The sequence below is a fragment of the Lissotriton helveticus genome, chromosome 12 (assembly GCF_964261635.1).
Source record: "Lissotriton helveticus chromosome 12, aLisHel1.1, whole genome shotgun sequence".
In the NCBI taxonomy this organism is placed as follows: Eukaryota; Metazoa; Chordata; class Amphibia; order Caudata; family Salamandridae; genus Lissotriton; species Lissotriton helveticus.
This window is the reverse complement of record NC_136073.1, coordinates 394,712,166-394,733,634: the sequence shown is the minus strand read 5'-3', so window position 1 is coordinate 394,733,634 and position 21,469 is coordinate 394,712,166. Positions and strand designations below refer to the sequence as shown.

At 40.9% G+C, this 21,469-nt stretch overlaps 1 protein-coding gene and 1 long non-coding RNA gene across 13 annotated transcripts in view; one reads left to right on the top strand and one right to left on the bottom strand.

The window, feature by feature from the left end:
• LOC144799898 (uncharacterized) overlaps positions 1–21,469 on the bottom strand; it is a 390,901-nt gene that overhangs the window by 204,888 nt on the left and 164,544 nt on the right. For all 12 annotated transcript variants that reach the window (XR_013603897.1, XR_013603898.1, XR_013603899.1 and 9 more), the window contains one exon: positions 532–628. Coding sequence is in view for 8 of the 12 variants with exons in the window: in XM_078671507.1 (XP_078527633.1) it covers positions 532–628 (97 nt within the window). In the remaining 4 variants the exon portion in view is untranslated. The remainder of the gene's footprint in view (positions 1–531; positions 629–21,469) is intronic.
• Positions 10,235–21,469, top strand: part of LOC144799900 (uncharacterized) — a 31,790-nt gene continuing 20,555 nt past the window's right edge. Inside the window, exon 1 of the long non-coding RNA XR_013603901.1 lies at positions 10,235–10,387. This is a non-coding gene — a long non-coding RNA (uncharacterized LOC144799900). The remainder of the gene's footprint in view (positions 10,388–21,469) is intronic.

Below are 21,469 nucleotides of genomic sequence, written 5' to 3'. Positions count from 1 at the left end.
GTGCTATTCAACATCTGCCGATATGTTAGGGTCGGCCTGACCTGCATGAAGCCTTTGTCCTTTAAGATCGGCAGAATAAAGCGCTTGCGAATCTGCAGATACTGGTCGCAGAACATGACAAAGTGCAAAGTATCTTGCCTCGAGAAATTATCGCAAGATGCCTTATGTAACATTTTCTATAACCCGGATTTACACGTATGATTCATTGTCTCTATATGTGTGTGATGTAAAGTGCTCTGACATGTTACAATGATATGAGAGATGCTATAAAAAACATGAAATACATGTGACAGAGGGGCTATGGAGAGATGAGAGGCACTGTTGGAGGGTGATAATAAGGGAATCATTGAAGAACCCCAACAAAGATTGTCCTATCCTGGTGCATAGTAAGGTCATCATTTGCTATTCTTTAAAAGCTAATACAATTCGATATATAATGATAAATGTGATGTAAAATGCACCATTATTTCCTACATTTTCTTGGGGGGAAAGCCTCCCAAAGCCCCTTTTGTAGTGGTCAGGTTCACTCACTGCGCTTGGTGTGCACCGTGTGGGGACTGGTCTGAAAACATTTGAAAGGGTTGCTTTGGGTTTCCAGTCTCTCCCTGGCAGGAGCAGGAGCCTCGTACTGTGAAATAAAATCAACCATTTAAACGTTAGTCACAGAGATGCAGCACCAACTTTCCCATTAAAACTTTTCATTGTTTACAAATTCTTTCAAATATTAAATACAAAAATCCTTAGTAATTCGAGTATTTGTTTTGTGTGCACACATGTTAATTTTTTTATTACTGTTTTATGTTTGAAATTGAAATCATACAAATTGCTTGGGGGGTCCCCAGCTTCCAGTGGTGACTTAATCTAGAGGGTATATAGTTCTGCCAGACTATTTATATTTCTGGCAGCCTGACTGGAATGGCCTGGCAAGCAAAACAACGATGGATTTAACCCCGATCTGTGACTGAGGGCGAATGCTTGCTTTGTTCACCATTTCGTCCACTATTTCTTCTTTTTGCATTTGCCGCCCTAAGTGGGAAGGGTATGCCCAGACGTGGGTCTCATGCTAGTGATGCCACTAGATTCAAGCTAGCCTGGCCGATGAGGGGTGGTACCTCAAAACTGGTCCTAGGATGCTTGTTTTTGGTCAAGGGAGGACTCAGTCTGGCAGTTCTGGCTGGACTGTTCTCATGGGGAGCAGGGTCAAGACTGAATTGCATATGGTTGGGTCCAAACAGGAATGGCCTGGCAAGCAACAAAACAATGGATTTAACCCAGATCAGGGACTGGGGATGAAAGTTTGATTTGTTCAGCCTTCCGTTCATCATCTATTCTTTTTGCAGGAGTTATTTCTAAGCCAGTGGTAAGGCTGTGGATTTTTTTCGCTTTCAAGAGGCCCATAATTACTTTGCCTTTAACAGATTTATATTCCGGAATGTTCGCTAATATCTTTCTATGAACATCCAAAGCATCTCTTAGTTGAAGATATTTATTAAACTGAGGTTTGCATAGCTCAAATGCGTTGGATGGTTCCAGAAAGGTTTTCATTTGATCTTGTTTCCATATGTCATTCACTCTCGAATTCCTGATGTCGCAACATGAGAATACACCCCTTCCCTCAATCTGCTGGAGCCATGCCCCATGGCAAAGAAGTGGTTCCTGAGTCACACACCCATTTCACCGTATGGGTGTGCTTTTCGCCAAAATTCAAAGACCACCTCTGTGGCATGTATTAGGGACTGTAGCAATGACTTTCCATATAGGACCAGACGCATGACCAATTTGGTGAGTTCTGATTTCTCAATCCATCTGGCAGTGTTGTGTCTGTGCAAATAGACAATTTTTATGGAATATCAGCTGGGCAGTAATATAGCTAAATATCTGCTATCCTGAGATCTCTGTCATATCATGATTGCAAACATTTGTCAAATTCTATCCCAGTGGCGGCTGGTGACATTTGAAAGTGGTAGGGAGTAACATTTCTGGATGAGTGCCATGTGGTGAGCGAGTGAGCGAGCCCAAATGTCATTTGGTGTCACTGGGTTCTCCCCCGAGAAAATTGTGAAACAAAGTGAGCAAATGGTGCATTTGCAAGCAAATTTGAGAGAGCAAGAACGTTAATAAGGTAGTTGTGAAAGTATAGTTATTACATCAATAAAGAGATGTTATATGAAAATAATATAGGTAGCTGCTTATTCAGTATAACTAGAGAACTTCATAACAGATTTTGAGATAACAATGCTGAGTAACTTCTGCTCAGATCCCATTATGTTTGTTGCTGCCTGCTGGGCCCTTTCACACGGTGCAATTTGAAAACAGATCCTGACAACCAATGCTGCACACGTTCATCTTTGGACTTCTACTTTCCAACACTAATCTCGTATGTCGCAGGGCCGGACTGTATCAGTGTCCAGTAGTGAGTGGTAACTGACACTCGGCTGCTTTGGGTTACATGCTCTGGGCCAGGGCTGATTTACTGCTCAGCAGGATAATGAGGGGACACTAACATGTTGCTCAATCAACATTAACTCCATAGAAAGAAAGAAGTCTACCATGGCTATCCTTTGTCTGTGTTTCCTGTCCCCGTGGTAAAGAGACGGAAGACGTGCCGACTGTTCCAGGCCGCCTGTCCCATCACGATACCCGGCCACCTCATTTCACCCAGAACCCCCCACACTCTTTTTACTATATTCTCAGGCTAACGTATATGCAGCTAATATTAGTGCTCTGCAGACTGCAAGAACATTATGCTCACAAGTGACTAAAAGTGAAATAGTCAAAACATAACATTTTCTTCTGAAGCAAAGTTATAACAAGACCACCGCGCAGGATAATACTATTGCTGCCTTCAGTTCCCAGAAGGAGACAAACATAAGCATCACTACTGCACTATTTTAGTAGAGGCAAATGAAGACAGCTGCTGCCGATCTCAACGTGTCCAGACTTGTGACTATGTGGTATTAACCATAGCATTGCAACGTTGTGCAGTGCACTCTGCACAGGAAATACCCACATTATCCAGAGTGATGAGGAGAGCTGTGTGTATAGTACTTCATGGAGAGCCTCCCGGAGTCCTTGGGCACTGACAGATTAATGAATCTGCCTCAGTGCGATGGAAGGTGCTTAGCACACCACTAGGACTGTGCTCAGCTGCAACCTGGCCTTTTTAGGTCGAGCCTAACGCACATGCGCTGCTCTAGGAGAGGGCCTCTTGGAATCACTCCAGACTTCCAAGAGACTTCTCTGTGTGGGTCAGACTCCTCCCACACATTCCATTGGCCTTTGCGTGTGGCTTTCAAAAATGAAAGCACACAAATGGCCAAAGGCGGGGGTATGTCCCGCCTTTTCTGAAAACTTTCACTCCCATGGCCTATGGGTCTCGGGAGCGAGCGGAGTGAGCAGTGGTGTGCAGTGTGCCAGCTGCATTCTAGGATTGGGTTAATAATTAACCCAGCGAGGGCACTTTCACTTTCGCGACCAGGCTTGTTTTCTTTCAGGGTGAAACGTCCTGGAAATTATAGCTAACAAATAACTCTCAAAATTCCTGTACCATGTACATCACTAATTGTTTTATAACTAGAAACAATAAATCAAGCAAGGTAACCAGGCTCACCATGTGGCACGTATCGCTATACAGAAACCATAAAAGTAAACAAGCATTGGCATAGCCAATACCTTAAAGTCAACATTGCTAAAACAAACGAGCAAGCAAAATCACCAAAACTTAAGCTCATAAATGGTGTGTGTATCACTATCACCATGAGGAACGACTTAAAAACCTTGCTTCCAGAAGCTGCTTCTCCTACGGTACAGTGGTGTGCCTCTCACTGTAAGAACTAAAAAGCAAGCACCAGGTGAGACTCGCCGTGCAGATAAAGACAAGTAAAAGCGGTGTGCCTGTCACTGTGGCAACAGACAACAAAGTAAAACAAGATGGAAAACTACCTTCAGTACATGAAGCATGCCAACGAGATTATGCAGGGAAATATGCAGAGAAATAGAGCTTGTGTCTACAGCGTAACGCTTCCCAAACTTAGCACAATTTCCTTCATGGATGAGCGCTCGCAGCTACGAAACAATGAAGGCAGGACAAACCAAGGAGTTCTGCTACGCGGGAGCCCACGCAATCAAAAAACACCTCTAAGAGCATTCTTTAAAGTGCCCAGCAGCCATTAGCTTTCCCAATGCATCCAATGTAACGTATTCACACTGAGCGTATGAATCCAAACAGTACCGCTCAGAGTGAGGAAAAAAACACTTCACAATCCGAAGCAGCCACAACCAAAATGGCTAACCACTTATAAGGTCCAAAAGGCGAGACCTATTGGCTATGCCAATGCTTGTTGTACATATTATCCTGATGGCTGCTTGTGCACCATGCGTTCCTACCCTGGTTGTTTTACAGCCTATCAGTGACTCAAATAGTACAATTACATAAGCAAGGAACCTGTGGAGAAGGATGAGACACTGAGTCAGTCAATCAGGATTTGAAACTGGTACTGTTAAAATAGGTGCAGTTGTACACACGTCTCCAATTAGTGCTATAGCCTACAACCCACTGTGATCTGATTTACCGACTCTTGACTTGCCTTCACTCCTGTCTTACATGGTCGGTCAGATCCCTGTCGTTCGCATTCCCACCCAACAATCTTTTGCAAAAGGGTGGATAGCAAACAAGAGAGAGAGAGGGACGGAAAGCGAGTGAGAGGGAAAAAGAGGGGGAAATGGAGAAGGAGGGGGAGGAGGAGAGGGAGAAGGAGGGGGAGGGAGAGAGCTACAGAGAGAGACTACCGACAGCCTAACACAATCAAGTCCATTTCGCCAACCTCACTCAGGTTCCCTACTTTCACAAATAAACACACATAACATAATTTCACTGTCCTCATTGTAGTTACTTCGACAGAGGAATGTCAAATATGTTTTAGGACAACTGGTCCCACGACAGCAAAGAAAGACAGCATAAATATGAAAACAAAAGCACAAAGCAAGGTCTCCTGTGAGGAAGTTATTAAACGTGTTCACCCCATGCATTCTTCCTTGTTATCCCAGCAGGCTACTGTTGCTTCACACAATACAAGTAAAAAAATCAAATACACAGTTGGTTTACTTACACACAGACACACATCTGGAATTTACTTTTTTATGAAGTTTTCCCTTTCCAAGTCCTGTTGTCCACTGACTCTCCACTCAATCCCAGAGTCGTAGCTTTGTGCCAGCAGCCGTCCTGCTCACTTGAGGAATAGGGGGAGAAGGGTAGACAGGCTGGCCGAGCATCAGTCCAGCATCAGCAGAAATGGCCAATCACTGCATGGCTTGACAATAAGCCAATACAGTGATTGGTCATGCTCTCTGGGCATAACCTCCAACACCGCCACGCTATGGGCACCAGAGGACGCATCTCTCAGCCAATCGTGATGCAGCTCCCACACAGCAGCATCAGGATTGGCTTGATCGGGCAAACTCACCGTTCATTATGAGACTGGGGGTCTGCGGCTTTGCATAACCCCACTCACCATGTGCAGTAGAGAGAAGCCTCTAGTGCGCATGTTGGGTTGGCCGGCCAAAGGCAGTTGTCCAACTCGACATGCGCACATTGTGGCAAAGTGCGGCGTGTGCTCGTTCCTCACTGCTACCCATGTGTGCCCGCCTATCAAACTGAAGCCCCACCCCCTTCACAGCCGCAGTCATGCCTGAGGCTGACTCGCGCAAATCGTGTAAATTGAATCTGGTGCGTTCAATTATTGTAAGTTTAGTTTACTACATTCACATGTAATGGGGGCAATTATCGGTCGGGCAACGCCCGGGTGCCCTAAGGCAGGAACCACCCCTGTGCTATCCTAGGTTTCCTGTGAGCCCATAGAAAGGTTGTCATAGGGTTCATACTTTTTCAGTAAAACTGTGCATTTGTTAGACAACATAAACATCAGAACACTGAGAGGCTGTGTCCATGCACACAGTCAGGATATGTTGGCCTGAGTCCTGGCTAGCTCTCAGTGCACCACCTGTAAATCTAACCCAGCAAGGCAACAGATGGTATGTGCAACCACAGAGCATAACAATCCTGACTCCCCAAGGAAATCATGGAAACAGATCTAGTAACTCATACATACCCAAAGTGAAACACAAAAAATACTTGAATTGGCATTTCAAATATGTATTGAAGCAATAAGAATCTTGTGTAAAATATGTGCGCTGCAATTATCAATAGAAGGGAAAAAACAAAATAATCAGCATCACAAGAATGTTAAAGACAATGAACAGTTCAACTATTTTGCTGTTACATAGAAGATATGCTTGCATGTGAGTATAGTTATAGTTATGCTCCTATCTAGCCCTCCCTATCCTAATGTGCCTAGGTTCTGTGACTCTGGCAGTGTCCCGGCAGGTGATCTAACTCCCCAGTTACATGTGGGTATGTTTCACCTCAGAAGGTAAAAAGGATTCAGCAAGGATGAGATTCTGGCATGGGGCAACCTCAAGAGTGTCAGCGAAATGCTCCTCTAACTACATAAAGGAGTGATGCGGTTTATATAATAAACTTCACCCATGTTGCCATGACGAAGTCCAGTCAGATTGCCATTATTGATTCTATCCTGTTAAAGCTGTCACCGAGCGAACAATAACAAACAACATTTTGCGCAGTGAACTTTAGCTTTCATACAGAATGTTCAAAGCTCTGATAATATGCTTACAAATATGTGTAAATGTAAGCAAAGTTATTTCATGGAACATTATCCCATACATACACACAACTCAATGTGTGTCAAATGTCAACATTCAAGAAAAGATGTCAACTTTAAACGTGAGCATGTAAAATGGTGGTGTTCTCGCCCGGGCCTAATGTGACCACATGCAAACCCACTCATTGGATGTGAGGCAACTAAAAGGATCCTAAAAACAATGCTAAAAGTATATATTTAACCTTTTAGACGATCCTAAAATTTTAAAAGCATTGTGCTTTTTTAATAATAAAAGCACAGAGAATGCCAAATTGTATTAAAAAAATCAATAGAAAAAACGTGAATAAAAGGCTAATTTAAAAGCAATTTAGCAAGTAAAAATTTCTAAATTAAAATATCTTCAGTGCTCAAAACTGCCAGATTGTTTTAATGTTCCAAGGAGTAGATAAAATGTTGCTGTTCTCAGCTACAACAAATGATTGTTGCATTGGCTCCCTTCTACCCAGCTCCAGGGAACAAACATGTCAAATCCAACCCCCTCAGCAGTCACTGAAGGAGTGACGGACAGAAGTGCACCCGCAGAACAGGAGCAAGGATCCAAATCACCAGGAGCTGAAGCATATATACGCTCATAATATGCGTTTCGAAGCAACAGCAATTGCACAGGGCATCTACACAAGTGGGTCTTTATGAGACCTACCAGCAGTACCATGTACGTAGATTGGACCGGTTGCATTCTCAAGCCTGTGTCTAGGGCACACTTGAAAGTGCACAGCTGACAGCAGAATATGAGCTGCACGTAGAATCAGTTCTCATTTAATTCTTGAAACAAGGATGCGCCAAAGGACTGAATCATTCTCTCACAACACAGTAGCATGTGGTAATGCCATCCCCATTTGGCCACGTGATGGAACATTCATTGTGGAGCAAATAAAATAAAAACAGTGTCTCAACAACCAGGATTAGGACAAGTGGTAAACCTCCAAAAATGCTTCCCAGAATGCAGTGTATAGAAGATGGAATAACTCCGAAGACCATCTGAAAGGTACTAACCAACCAGGAGCCAATTGTTTTAAAAAAGTCTGCTACCCTGCGTTATTTGAGATATTAAAAATGCAGTGCACTAGCTCCCCAAAATGGTGTGGGAGATTTGTGCAAAATAGCGCCTGCATCTCAGAGGAAGACCTTGCAACTTGAACATCAAACAGTTCATGTGCCGATGTTAAGGTCACTTTCTTCTGAAATAATAAGGCTTTCAGTTTGCTCAAAGCATCAAAGTTCACATTCGAAATTTTAATCGAAGGCCAAATAGTCGCATCCCTAACTGTACGGGCAGGTGGGAAAAGCACTCGGGTACAACAGGTCACAACCGCAGAAACTGTCACTAGTTATGGCATTACCGGTTTCGTCCCGCAGCAACCTTGGTCATCCAACATCAAATGGCTCCCATTTGAAAGCAATCTGAACATTGGACGAATGACAGCAGCTGGAGATCCTTTCAGATAACATGACAAGTTGGCCTTAGGCGCATGACATGCACCGTGGAATGTGACCACCCTACACACTACAGAATGGCCAAATGTATTCTCGCAATCTGTATCACTAAGAAAAATCTTAGTCGCACCAATCCTACAATGATAAGTGAAAGGTAGGATCCATGCCTCACGTACAAACCCTTCTCCTAGCTCTTCATATTTGCCTACTTGATGGTGTTGTAATCAGTATTTGAAGTGAAAAGTTGAAATTGGTAGAGAAATAAACACATATATTTTCAATCTGCTAATCGTACCTCTGCAACAGTAAATGGAAATTGCTCTAACTTTTCTATGAGTAACATTGTTTATTTAACGTCTTTTCTGGCCATGGTGGTCTGTAATCTTGTTTGATTCTATGGTAAAAACAAACTAGTGGTATTTATGTGTTTCTATGAAACACGACCAGTGCGTAAAGTCTGTAGAGTCCAACTTAGTAGCATGATAGACCTACGCTGTGATTGCCCATGTTGCAAAAAGGACTTCACTCTGTATGATGTCAATATCAAACAACACAATGTTACCCACAGAATATATCCTATTGGCTAATGTAGTCATACTATGGTCAGCATTTGCTACAGCCTTTTCTAAATTTGCTCTGTCAATTTCATGTATTCTCTCAGCAACTTCTGGTTGTGAACCTTTCCATACTTCATTGTATATTGCATACAGAAAGCGCTTTGGAAGTGGCTTTTGAGGACATTACAAGAAATCTGGTAGGGCCATGTCATCAGAAAGAAAAGACAAGTGTTGTTTCACCTCAGACAACATTGAATGTTTTAGCCACTCCAGGCACAACTTTCCAAGGATGCATGTAGAGACCACTTCTGTATGTTGTGTCTGCACTTAACGTGGGTCTGGACTATTTATCCTAAAAGAAGACGTGCATGACATCCGTTAGTATCTAATGTCCACACTAACCATCCCCCTGGATTAGAAAGTGAAGAATTGTATGTCCCATTTCTAAGCATGTTGTCAAATGTGTCTTCCGTGTAATTTATGAATTGCTGCCAATTCATAAAGCGTGCAAAAGTGGGAATTTTAGGTGTATTTAGATCCTGTATCTTAGCCAAGCTGAGACATGACATCTGCTGCACCGTTTATTCAGAAAAATGTGTTGTTTTGGTGTGAGGCATGCTCTAAATAAAGCCTTGTTCCCCTGAACCTGCCAATCTCTAGTTCCCCATTTAGATTTTATATCCATATTGTCTCTCCAAAGATCATACCCTTGTGTTGACAACAGCGAAATGAAAGATGCAGAATACATCAACTTTCTGTCAGTGAGCATATTTTTTATGGGGCGGGGAAAGGAGTAAGTTTATAAATAATAGGACTCTGGGTTAGCTGGATTGTGACCAGAAAAATATGCAAACGTCTGTGTAAATGTCTATGAGCTACCCTGTGGTATTGTTGGACAGTGTTCCCATTGGATGTAATTAAATATTGCATGTGGAGTATTTGCTTTGTGTAAATAATGGTGACCATAATGGTGAAAACAGAACATTTCATCATAATTAGATGTGCCAACATACATTTCTACACTATTAAAAACTGTGTGATGCTCTAAGTCAGCAAGCATTTCATGCACTGTGTTTATGTCCCTATCATCAGAGACAGGACCAGGTGTCGGGATCTGACCTGGTATGTGTTTTCGCAGGAGTGAAATAGTCAGTCACTAGAATACTTCCAACCTCCGGGTCAAGCTTAAAATTCCCTGTAATTAGGAAGTTGCAGGTACAGTACATGTGTTCTCAAGATGTGCAAGCAATTAGGCATTTGTTCATGCCTCATATACAAAATAGTTTTCATACAGACAATATAACTAGATGTAACATAAGTGAATTCAGCCTTAGTAAAATGATGTACTTGAATATCACTCATTTATTCAAATTGAAACCGACAAATGTCCAATATTTTTTTGTGTCTCTTACAGATCACCAGACAATTAAACAACTCATCCTCCAGAAAACATTACCCGAAAGGAGTTTATTAAAATCTCCTTGTCATTTTTTTTTCTCTAGGTCTCATTAGCAGCACTGTGCAACATGAGGCAAAACAAGACGGGAGCTGATACAAGAAGTCAAGTGCACCGCATCTCCCCACCCGCAGCCGAGACTAACGGAACCAGAGCCACAACAACGCCCAAAAAACCAAGGACGCCAACCGGAGCGCCATCAGGTAGGTTTTCAGAACGCAGGAAATCACGATGACAACAAGCCGCGTCCTTCAGGGGAGCACACAGTCTTAAAGGTTATTCGCTCCTCCCCTTAAGAAAGCCGCAATATTCTGGACCTGGTCTGACAGTGAACCCCCCATTGCATTTTCTGCAGCATTAGACTTAACAGGGTGCTGGCGATGAAACAGATGAAGTAAGCAAGGAGCGTGAACATGCCCTGCTGGTTCCCATGTTCTACACTCAAGGCCATATCCTTTCCAATTAATCAAGTAGTAAAGTCTGCGTCGTATTAGCTTTGAGTCCAAGATGGCCTCCTCCACTTCGAATTCAAGCTCTTCATTAACCATAATTGCTAGAGGTTTTGGAGGTGCCACTGTTCCTGGAACAACAGGCTTTAAAAGCAACACATGAAATACTGGATGCATTTGCATATTTGAGGGTCATTCTAATTTCATTGTGATGTCATTGATATTTGTAATTATCTCATAAATAACCAATAAAGTGTGGTTGAAATCTGCGAGGTCCTTTCAAGTTCAGATATCGAGTAGGTTTCCCAATGCGGTACTCAGAACCAGATCAGTATTTCTTTTGTATACAACCTTTGCCTGTTCTAAATTTTTGTGCTGTCTGTTGTATTTTCTTTATCTTTTCAACATAGTCTTGTACTGCTGGTACCTTATAAGCGATCAAGGGCGAAAGCACATTGAACCTAGGATGAAACCCATAATTACATTGAAAGGGTTAGATCTTTGTGAAACAATGCACTGCATTATTATATGCAAACTCTGCTTCTCAGAGAATTTCATCCCAGTCTTTTAAGCTAGTTAGTACTTGACATTTAATATATTGCTCGAAACATTGATTCACCCTCTCTGTCTGACCATCTGTCTGGGGGTGGTATCCAGAGGAGAGATGAACATCAATCTTCAATGTCTCACACAAAGTTTTCCAGAATGTCAAAACAAACTGCGGAACTCAACCAAAAACTAAGAGAGACGGAAGGGCATGTAACTGTACAATAATTTGTAGAAATGGATGTGCAAGATTCTTGAATTTTGGCAAATCATGCAAAGGAGTAAAATTAGCCATTTTAGTTAACAAATCCACTATAGCCATAGCTGCCATATTTCCCTGATCTATCCCTGGAAGATCTACTATAAAATCCAATGTATATGCCAAGGTGCGAGAGGAATAGACAGTGGAAGCAGCAAACCCATGTAAGCTTAATGTGTATCTTTGCTCTGGGAACAAATGCTACATGTCTGCACAAACTGCTTAGTGTCATGAGTGAGAGTGGGCCCCCAAAATTGTGTTTTAAGCAACTCTATGTTTTTTCTTTCCCCGGGATAACCAGTGAGCATCTGTAAATGACCCAAAAAGGAGGAGAAACCCCATTCTTCAAGATAGGGACGGGGTAAATTAAGCCAAGAAAGTAAAACAAGTTCCTAGCTCAATATTCACATCATGTGTTGCGCTGTAGTCATGTACAATTGCAATGGAGTTTAAAACATATACATCAATTTAAAAAAACGTAATTACGAGATATCACGTTGATGTGTAATGTGATTACACAAAATTCACAGTGGCATGCAGATGTAGTAGAGACAGAGATGCGAAAAAACAAGATTTTCATAAAAATGTACAAAACAATTCTTATTTATCCTTATAGTCAAAGCAGACATACATTTAAAAAATATAGAAACATATTAAAACATTTCATTGTTACAACACATATGTGTTGTTTATATAAACAAGAAAACTACACAAAAGTTGACGCAGCGTTTCGGTGCGATTAGGATCAACCACCTTCTTCTGGACAGGACTTTCTAAAAATGTAATATTCAACAATACAACAAAATTTTAGTTTGTACATTCAAGATCGATTAAAATAGTTTTTACACAATATCAAAGCATTAGTCTCTAACTACCATTCAAGCTGAGATTGAAAGACATCCACTCTACATTATATGTCCCTAATTTAACATAAACTAAACAGTATAAAATGAGTACAGGACAGCACATGATCCTTCTTAATCATGACCTACCTATTAGAATCTAGCAATGTATCCCCTGTGGGATTCAGATGGGAAACAGTCTTCCAGTTGAAATTAAAATAAGGAATAACCTGAAATAGAATCAAATGTATTTTCCTCTAAATTCATAAGGATTAAATGAACAAATTAATAGACTTTTATAGAGCCCCTTATGATTGGCATATCATCATGCAATATGGCGTACCTTTTATGTGATACTATTCCTTCTTATGATATGTTTGTAGGAGCCACCGATAAGATTATTGCTGTGTGATAGCATCCTTTAAATTAAAGAAAAAAATATCAACTTGTCTGTATATACGGAAGTTATAAAAGGTGTTTTAACGCAAAACTTCACTGGCTTACCGTTAAAAAAACAGTATATCGTCATCAACAATTCATGTGATCCGTGATTAAGCTTTCGTTTGTTAATGCAGCAATATCTCTTTGTTAGGGGTTGTACTAAGAGACAAAATAATATATTTAATATATGGAATACCATTTAAAGTGTTGATACACTCTCATGTTATACAATACAGGCTGAAGAATTACCTGGTTCTGTTGCTCTCTTGGCATTGCAACTCAAAGGATAAAATCTGTAACAATTAAAAAAGAAAATGCCTTTTAGAATAGTCTATTTATTAATTTATCGCCACTGCTCGTGTTTTTGTTTTGGAGTTATTAATCGAGTGGTCCTAGTTATTTTTAGCGCTCTCTCAATGATGTTATGTGTTTGTACGTTTATTTAGGGGCTAAAAAACACTGATTTGACTCTCCCTACATACAGAGATCTATGAATGTACTGAACATTTTGGTTACAGCAAGGTCTTCCTTCTAAAAAGGTGCACTTATCTTGATTGGTAACCAGCGGTTTATATCATGCCAGGTTAAGGTGCTCACTATAAAAAAAATTCAAGGAAACGAAAAAAGTGTTTCAAAGTCTGGAAATTAAATCCCCAAACTTACTCCAGTAAGGACAAAAACATAGTTGCGATGATCGTAAACTAAGTTTGTCCTTTCCGAGAACATTGATGTTATATTCGAAGCCTATTTTGCGTTTTTTTCAAATGGGTAAAAGGTTTGAATGTCCCTAAGTTACTCTTTACCCAGACCTTGGTCATCAAGGTTAACACCAATTTGGCAATTTTTTTTCTAATAGGCAGAAGGCTCGACTATCAAGGTGTAAGTACTCACACCCCCCTTCCTTACCTGATAAAAATGTTCCGGCCTCCCTGCTTTCTACAAACGTCTTCCTGGTCAAGATATATGACAATGCTGGCCCAGGGGAGGTCCTAAACATCGTACTCACGGTCATGTGATTGCTACAATACATTCAGGTTTTTTATCGAATGTGATTATTTTAAATGGAAAAACCTTGGGAATCTTATCAAAAGTTTATATTTAAGCTAAGGTTTTTGCTGGTTTTTTTTAAACCGTTATTTTTGCCGAGTAAATAAAGGCAATTGCTGTTCTGAAAACCAAACCTTTACAATGGCGGCCATCTTTGAACATCCGCTATAATAGGTCGTAAATATATGAACATATTATATGAGGATCGCGATAAAGAATAAAAAACAAAAAACTAAACTAAAACCTCGGTGGAGCCTATGTATCATAATTTTATAATTGGCCTCAGGATTCTGCCATTTTGTTAACCCTATATTTCTCTCGAGCTAACAAAAGCAGCTGCCGTTCTTGATATAGAAATCAACATAGACACCGAAAACTTTGCCATAGACACCATCTTTGATCATACGCGATCCTAGTTCCTAGCTCCATTAACACACTCTATGACGACCGCATAAAAGCTGAGTAGAGTTAATGTGTAGATATATATGAAAATACAAATATACTGAACAGTTTTTATAAAAAAGGGATATTTATCAAGTATCCACAGCAGTTCTTCCGTCACAGTTAGATTGTAGAGTTATCAGAACAGTTGTGAGACCAGGGAATAGGTGCACGGGCGTGTCCTTTAAATACGTTTTTCCCAATCCTCTTTACTATTCAGGCCTTGTCTGAAGGTCTTGAACTTAGACATATAAAATCGTTCCCGTTGTTTCCGTATCATAGTCAAGTCACCTCCACATGCATTTGTCTGAATTATCTCAATAATACACCATTTAAGTTGGTCAATATTATCTCCCTTATCTATCCAATGCTCTACGAGGGGTGCATTCCTCTTCCTGGTACGAATTGCGAATTTATGTTCATTACTCTTAATTCTGATTTCTCTAGATGTTTCTCCTATATAGCCCAAATTACATGGGCATAGGATTAAATCAATCAGATTCTTGGAACAACAGTTGGCCATATTTTTTAAATTGTGGGTTACATTATTGTGAACAATAATGGCTCCTTTTAAGATGTTAGTGCAGTTATTACAGGAACTGCAGGGAAACGTCCCTGTAGGTAAAGGTGTGTCAGTAATGCTTAGTTGTTTATTCAGGCTCATATCTCTGTAGGTGTGCACCAAACAATTTCTGATAGTTCGATTACGTCGAAAAGAGAACATTGGTTTGTCCAGTTTTGTTTTCGCTTGTGTGTTGATCAGGTGCCAATTTCTATTGATGATATATTAGACTCTGTTACTAATATTGCTAGTTTGTAACAAAGAATAAAGGCTGTTTGCTTTGGTCGCGGATCGTTTGTTTTGTTTCAAAGAGGGAATCTCTGTTATCGTATTTAGCACGTTTATATGCTTGTTTAATCATCCTTCTTGGGTATCCCCTCATTGAAAGTTTGTTAGTGAGTCTGTCAGCATGTGTATTAAAATCCTTAATGTCACTACAATTTTGTCTAATTGTTAAAAATTGGCCAAAGGGGATAGATATTATCTTTCTGACATGTCGGGTGATTACTTCTATAGATAAAGTGGTATTCCTGTCTGTGGGCTTTGAATACAATTGGACTTGAAGTTGATGATTTGTATTCTTTATCTTAATATCTAAAAAATCACAATTCTGTTTGTTATTGGATGATGTGAACCATAGGTTCACATCTCCTAAGTTGAGCCACTCAATATAATCCATCAGTCCTTTATAGATTCCTTTCCAAAGGAAAAAAATTGTCAATATAATGGCACCAAGCCGTTAAATTTTCATAGAATGAGGCCACTGGGTTAAAAATATGTCTATCTTCGAACCTGGCGACGTATAGCCATGCAAGGCTAGGAGTGCAGGTTGCGCCCATGCCGGTCCCTTTGGTTTGTTTATAAAAGTCTGTGGTAAATAAAAAGACGTTATTTTTCAAGATAATTTCTACACAGTCTATAATGAAAGTGGCATGGCATGTTAGGTCCCCATCATTGGTGCTCGGAAGGTCTTTTATCATTTGAATGGTGTCATTTTGAGGAATATTAGAATATAAGGCTTCAATGTCTAGGGTTACTAGCCATTGAGTTTCACTGTCAAAAGGAAGGTTCTCTATTTAAGTAATCATTGCTGTTGTGCCCTTGATATATGCTTTCTGTTGTACAACTAAGGGCTGCAAGAAAATGTCCACATACTTACTCAAGGGCTCTGTGAGAGAGTTAATCCTTGACACTATCGGTCTCATTGGTGGATTGTTCATATCTTTATGGTCTTTTCGCCGACTGTATAGAGTGGGGATTACAGGCTGCACATTGTTAAGGATGTTGAAGTCATCTTGACAGATGATCTCATCTTCCCTAGCAAATGACAAAAAGGTTGTTCACCTTATGGATAAGGATATTACACTCATCTCTATTTCATTTCTGATAGTGTTGAGTGTTATTGAGAAGAGACATCATTCTGTTGTTATAATCACTAGTATCCATTGTCGCAGGGATTCTGCTCTTACACAGAACTGTGCATAGAGACTTAGAACCTCAGTGAATTAGGGTGTAGCAAAACTCACCTCAGTATCCAAAATCCCCTACCAGACTAGAAATCAGTGTCTCATTGGTTCTTGCATACCCCCAACGATTAGACAACCCAGAACATGGACTTAGAACACCTCAGGTAACATGGAACACATGTACACTCTTTCGTTATACTAACATACCAATCCAAAACGAGGAGTAAATGAAGACACGTGCAAGTTTGAAATGTTTATTTCTAATGCTGTGTTCTCAGGCGCAGTATCTTAGCTAATACAAGCAAACATATTATAAGCAACAAGGTTATCAGCATAGTTACTAGTCCATAAAATACAAAGGGAGAAAGCATGTTAAAATGCTAAAGGGAAGAAGGCTAAATGGCACGTAAGTCTTACCCTCCCTTGCTAGTATATTATATTATATCTAAAGAAGGTCTCTTTGGGTTTTAGTAGGGCAGCCCCATACCTCTGATCCTAGTGGAAAGGGATCACATCATCTTCCACCAGTTCTCTGCATGCGAATATTCATCAAGTGTGTGTGCATGCTCTGCGCAGTGCATTATTAAACGCGCCTAAAGCCAGAGTTGGCCGCAGCTGCATATGTGTTATGTCTAGAACGTGCGCAGATCAGACCTCACAACAACCACTGTGTTGAAATAACCTTGAAGGCCTCGGCACTCACTGTTCAGACATAGCTTACCAAGCAAAGCTGATACAATAGGAAAACATATTATTCTCCTGTGAAGCAAAATATTCTACTAGGCTCAAAGCTCTAATAACAATATGTGCCGTGTGCAAAAGCAGCAGAGAGGGAAAAAAATGGCGTTTAAACTTCTAATAAGCTCATGCTAACTTAACACAGTGTGAAGGCAAAGCATATCTATATGACACCCTCCCTTGATCCGAGCACGGATAAGATAAGATAAGGGGCAAATTTCAGGAATGCAGAGTTCAAGAACGACAGTCAGCTCAAATTTGCGCAAGGTAAAAAAATATAAAAGAGAAAACAAAATTTGTCTTTTAAAATTCTCATAGTCAAGTAAATTTAATCATTGGCCGTAGCAAAGTCAATAGGCCTGGGGCAGATACATTTTTCATAGAGGCTAGAAAAAAATAATAATAATTAAAAAAAATGTTCGATGTCCAATAAATGACCCTGGTTATGGGAGAGCGAAGCGATGACACTGCTCATCCTAACATTGAATATGCAAAATATGCAGCAACAGCCTCCAATAGGAAGTCACTGTTCTCATCCGAAAACAGTTCAGCCATCCAATTCAACAGTGTGAAAGAACATATATGCTCTTCAATTACCGGAGCCTCTAGCACCATCAGAGGACAACTCGGTGGGTTCTCAATGAAGCTGTGTGCCAAGAAATCTTGCGCCGCTGCGAACACATTCCAACGACCCATTATTCTATGCATCGCTGCAAAGGCCATAATCCCTCTGTCAGAACAAAGCAATTCATGAGCAACTAAGGGGCTCATAAGCTGATTATTATCCACATCGGGAGACACCGTATTGCAGAGACACAAATCCAGGGCCCAGTCGAAATCAGGCAATGAAAAACAGGCTGGACACATGTAAAATAGGAAAATCGAAACGATAATCCATAAGCTGCACTCAAGGTTGCAAGAGGCAGCGCTCCATAGTACTCAAGCATTCCGTTGCGAAACAACGCCAGACGTGACAGCTCCTCTCGAAACACAAGATGTGCATCCATTTTGAATTAAACAAAACAGCAAAAGAACGCCTGCAGCCAGAGCCAGTAGTAATTAAAATCCACCAAATAGGATGGAAAAGATCGAATGAAAGAAAGCAGGGAAGACACGGAATATAGTTGAAAATGAAGTCACAAGGCCACTGCTAATAACTTTAAAAAAGTTCGCCAGCCCCGTTGTGGAGGATGCATTAAAGATTGTGTGAATCAATTCCCCGAAATGCAAAGGCAAGCCAGTATTTAATAACGCATGCACCTCTGTGCGGGTGTTAGCCACATGAAGGACGAATGTCTCCCGAGCAGATGTGAGGGCAACTTCTTTCTGTGACAATAGAGCTCTTATGCGACTCATCTTGTTGAACTCTGCTTTCAAGGTCGGAATTGTGGGCCAGATGGAAACATCAAGCTTCCCATGCGGGGGTGGATACATTACATTCTTGCAGCAAACCACACGTTCACTGACGGTAACTACATAAGCAATTCGTTTTAATAGCCCACAGCAATCTTCATTATTTAAAAGTAAATAACTCCCGTTTGCCAGTAATGTGAATGTGGGCACGATTGCAGGCACAGGTGTACCTTTCAAAATACAGGCCAAATTCGGCTCATTCTGATTACAAGAGCCATGCAATTGGATATGTCTGCACATTAATGAATGGTCTGGTGTTTCAGTGCAATCTTCACCATTCAAATAAACTTCTTTACCCTCCCTAAGGCATCTATAGGTAAATGGAAGCGACCAAACTTCATGGAGATAAGCACTTCCAAGAGGTTCATATCTATCAATTGCAAAGTACTTCATACACCCTTCGAACTTGAACAGAGGGAACGGGAGAGTTATTAACCCGTGGATAAGCCACGTTGCTGAATTGGCCTCTGCCACAAAAAACGGTAACAGTTCTAACCTTTCAATGTGCAACATAGAAAAGGATGCATCTTTCATTGACAGTAAACGCTGCATGTCAGTCAAATTAAACGGGGCAAACAATGATGACGTGTTCATGAAATGCCATGGCACTTTGCCAGCTTTTAAGGTTTGCAAAGTCCATGCAAACTGCATAATGGAACGCAATTGATTTTGACCATGGTACAAAACAGACACTTCATCCTGTACAATATCAACAACAGATGATACAATATTGTCCAACGTGTTAATGCAAGAAGAAAGCGTATTAATGCTGTTATCTACAACTGCTGGCACTTTCTCTAAATTAGCCTGATCTATAGCTCTAATGCGGGTAGCCGCTTCAATCTGGGACGTTTTCCAGACTTCGTTGTAAATAGCATATATCCATCTTTTAGATCTGCCGTTAGCCGGGCCCTTTATAAAATCATTCAGATCAACATCATCAGTCAGTTTAGATAAATGTAGTTTAACTGACGCCAAAGTGGAATGTTTGAGGCAATTCTGACATAATTTGCCTACAGAATAGGTAGTTACAGAATGGCCATTTTCAAAACGGGGATCCACCCTGACCTGTGTAAAGCCTTGAGCCAAACCCAGAAAACGATGCTGGCAAGAATCAGCACTTCTGTGCCAGAGCAATCAACCCTTAGGATCCACACTGGATATGTTAAAGGAAGAATTTAGCAACAGAGTTTGTAACTCTCTGATCGAAAATTTAGTGGCATTATTCCAACTGGAATATTCTCCTAACTCAGGAAAAGAAGGAGCATTTAATTTTTTAGTAATAGCCAATCCAAAGCATGTAGTCTGTGAAATTGTAGAATTCAAAAACAACATATGGTTCGGATGAGGCCTGTTCGGTGCAAAGCCTCAGTGCCTTGCACTTGCCAGCTTTTAGAACCCCAAACTGATTTAAGGTAAATTGTATCCTTCCACAACTCGTAGCCACCTATCAATCAATCGAAGCATTTATATAGCGCACTACTTACCCGGAGGGTCTCAAGGCGCTAGGGGAGGGGGGGTCCGCTACTGCTCGAACAGCCAGGTCTTGAGCTGCTTCCTGAAGGCAAGGTGGTCCTGGGTCAGGCGGAGGTGGGTGGGGAGGGAGTTCCAACAGCCAACTGATCGAGAAAGGACTTTGAATACAATAATTTAGTATCGGTAAGTCTAACTTTGTATGTGGACTTTTCTGTCATTTTAAAATAAAATGCATTGGGATTCGACTGATTAAAATCAGTAAAATAAGAGAACCTTTTAAAAAAGGAAGCAGAACTGCCTTGTATAGGAGGTGGACAATGCTCCCATTGTGTATAATTTACAGTGTTCCTCTTGGTATTAGTTTTATGCAGGTAGTGATTGCCAAAATGTTGGTAACAATATAAATCACCGTAATTAGCAGATTCTAAATACAAATCTTCAGCATCAAAGGCAGCATAATACTTCAAATCAGAAAAACAAAGCTTCTACGGCCTGAACATCCCAATCATCAGAACGTATATTTTGTTAAATTACATCCCCCATTGAAACTCTAAGCACATTAGGGACATTTATAACCTCAGTGGGCCCATGAATTTGAAAACGAACAGCATCCCATACAATCCCATCTAAAACAGGCCAAGCCGTGATGTTAACAAAAGCCAAGTCTCTCTTCAATCTGTGTGATGAGGAATGGGGAGCCAATGTTCCATTGATATGTCGAATGCATGTTCTCTCCTCGACATAGTGTCCATTGACAAGTCAGAAAAAATACACCACAAAGCAAACTGACATGAAAAGGTAAATTGAAAAAAGCACCAACCAAATGTAGGTCCAAGGGGGAATCAAAAATTTTTTTTAAACAATTTAGCCAAAACAGAGACCTTCGAAGGTTTCCTCGATGTATGTGAATCAGTGCAAGCGAGTTTGCAAGTCAGGCATCGATAAGTCAGTTGGGTAAGTGTAGTCAGTTTCATCAAGTTGAGCACCAGGCAGTGTACTCAATAAAGGACTAGAAATTGCAGGCATCTCGAGGGCAACATCAGGCACTGGATCAGAAGCCAGGGCCAAATCAGAATTTCTCAAAATCGAAGGACATGAGACTGCCGGTGGCGTACTAAGAAGAATCGGCCACTCTGTGTATCTTGACATTGTCAATGGAGATATACCTGTTTTCCTTACGACCTGGAAGTGGTGGTAAAATGACTGTTCTTGTGCCCTTCACACCAGGCACTGGAACTGGAGCTCGATAAGAGGGACCAAATTCTTTCTTGTTTTCGATCTTCTCTCGAACTAATTCTCCAACTTGGGGTAGCCAGCCAACTACCGGGATCTGCAATGCATCATCCGAGGTGGAGGGCAAATGTTCCTTTGCAAGACTGTATCTCGTCTCTTATAGATTCTGTAAAACATTGCAATGTTCATCTACGTCAAAGGAGGCAGCAACAGCCGCCTGGTCTAGACCGTCAAGGTCCGGTACAAACATCTTGATACCAAAGAGCATTTCGTATGGGGTCCGTCCACCCAGAGACCTTCTAAGGAGATTATTTAGAGCACGCTGCACGCTATTGAGGTGGGCCAGCCAGTTCCTGCCAGTGCCTTTAACTC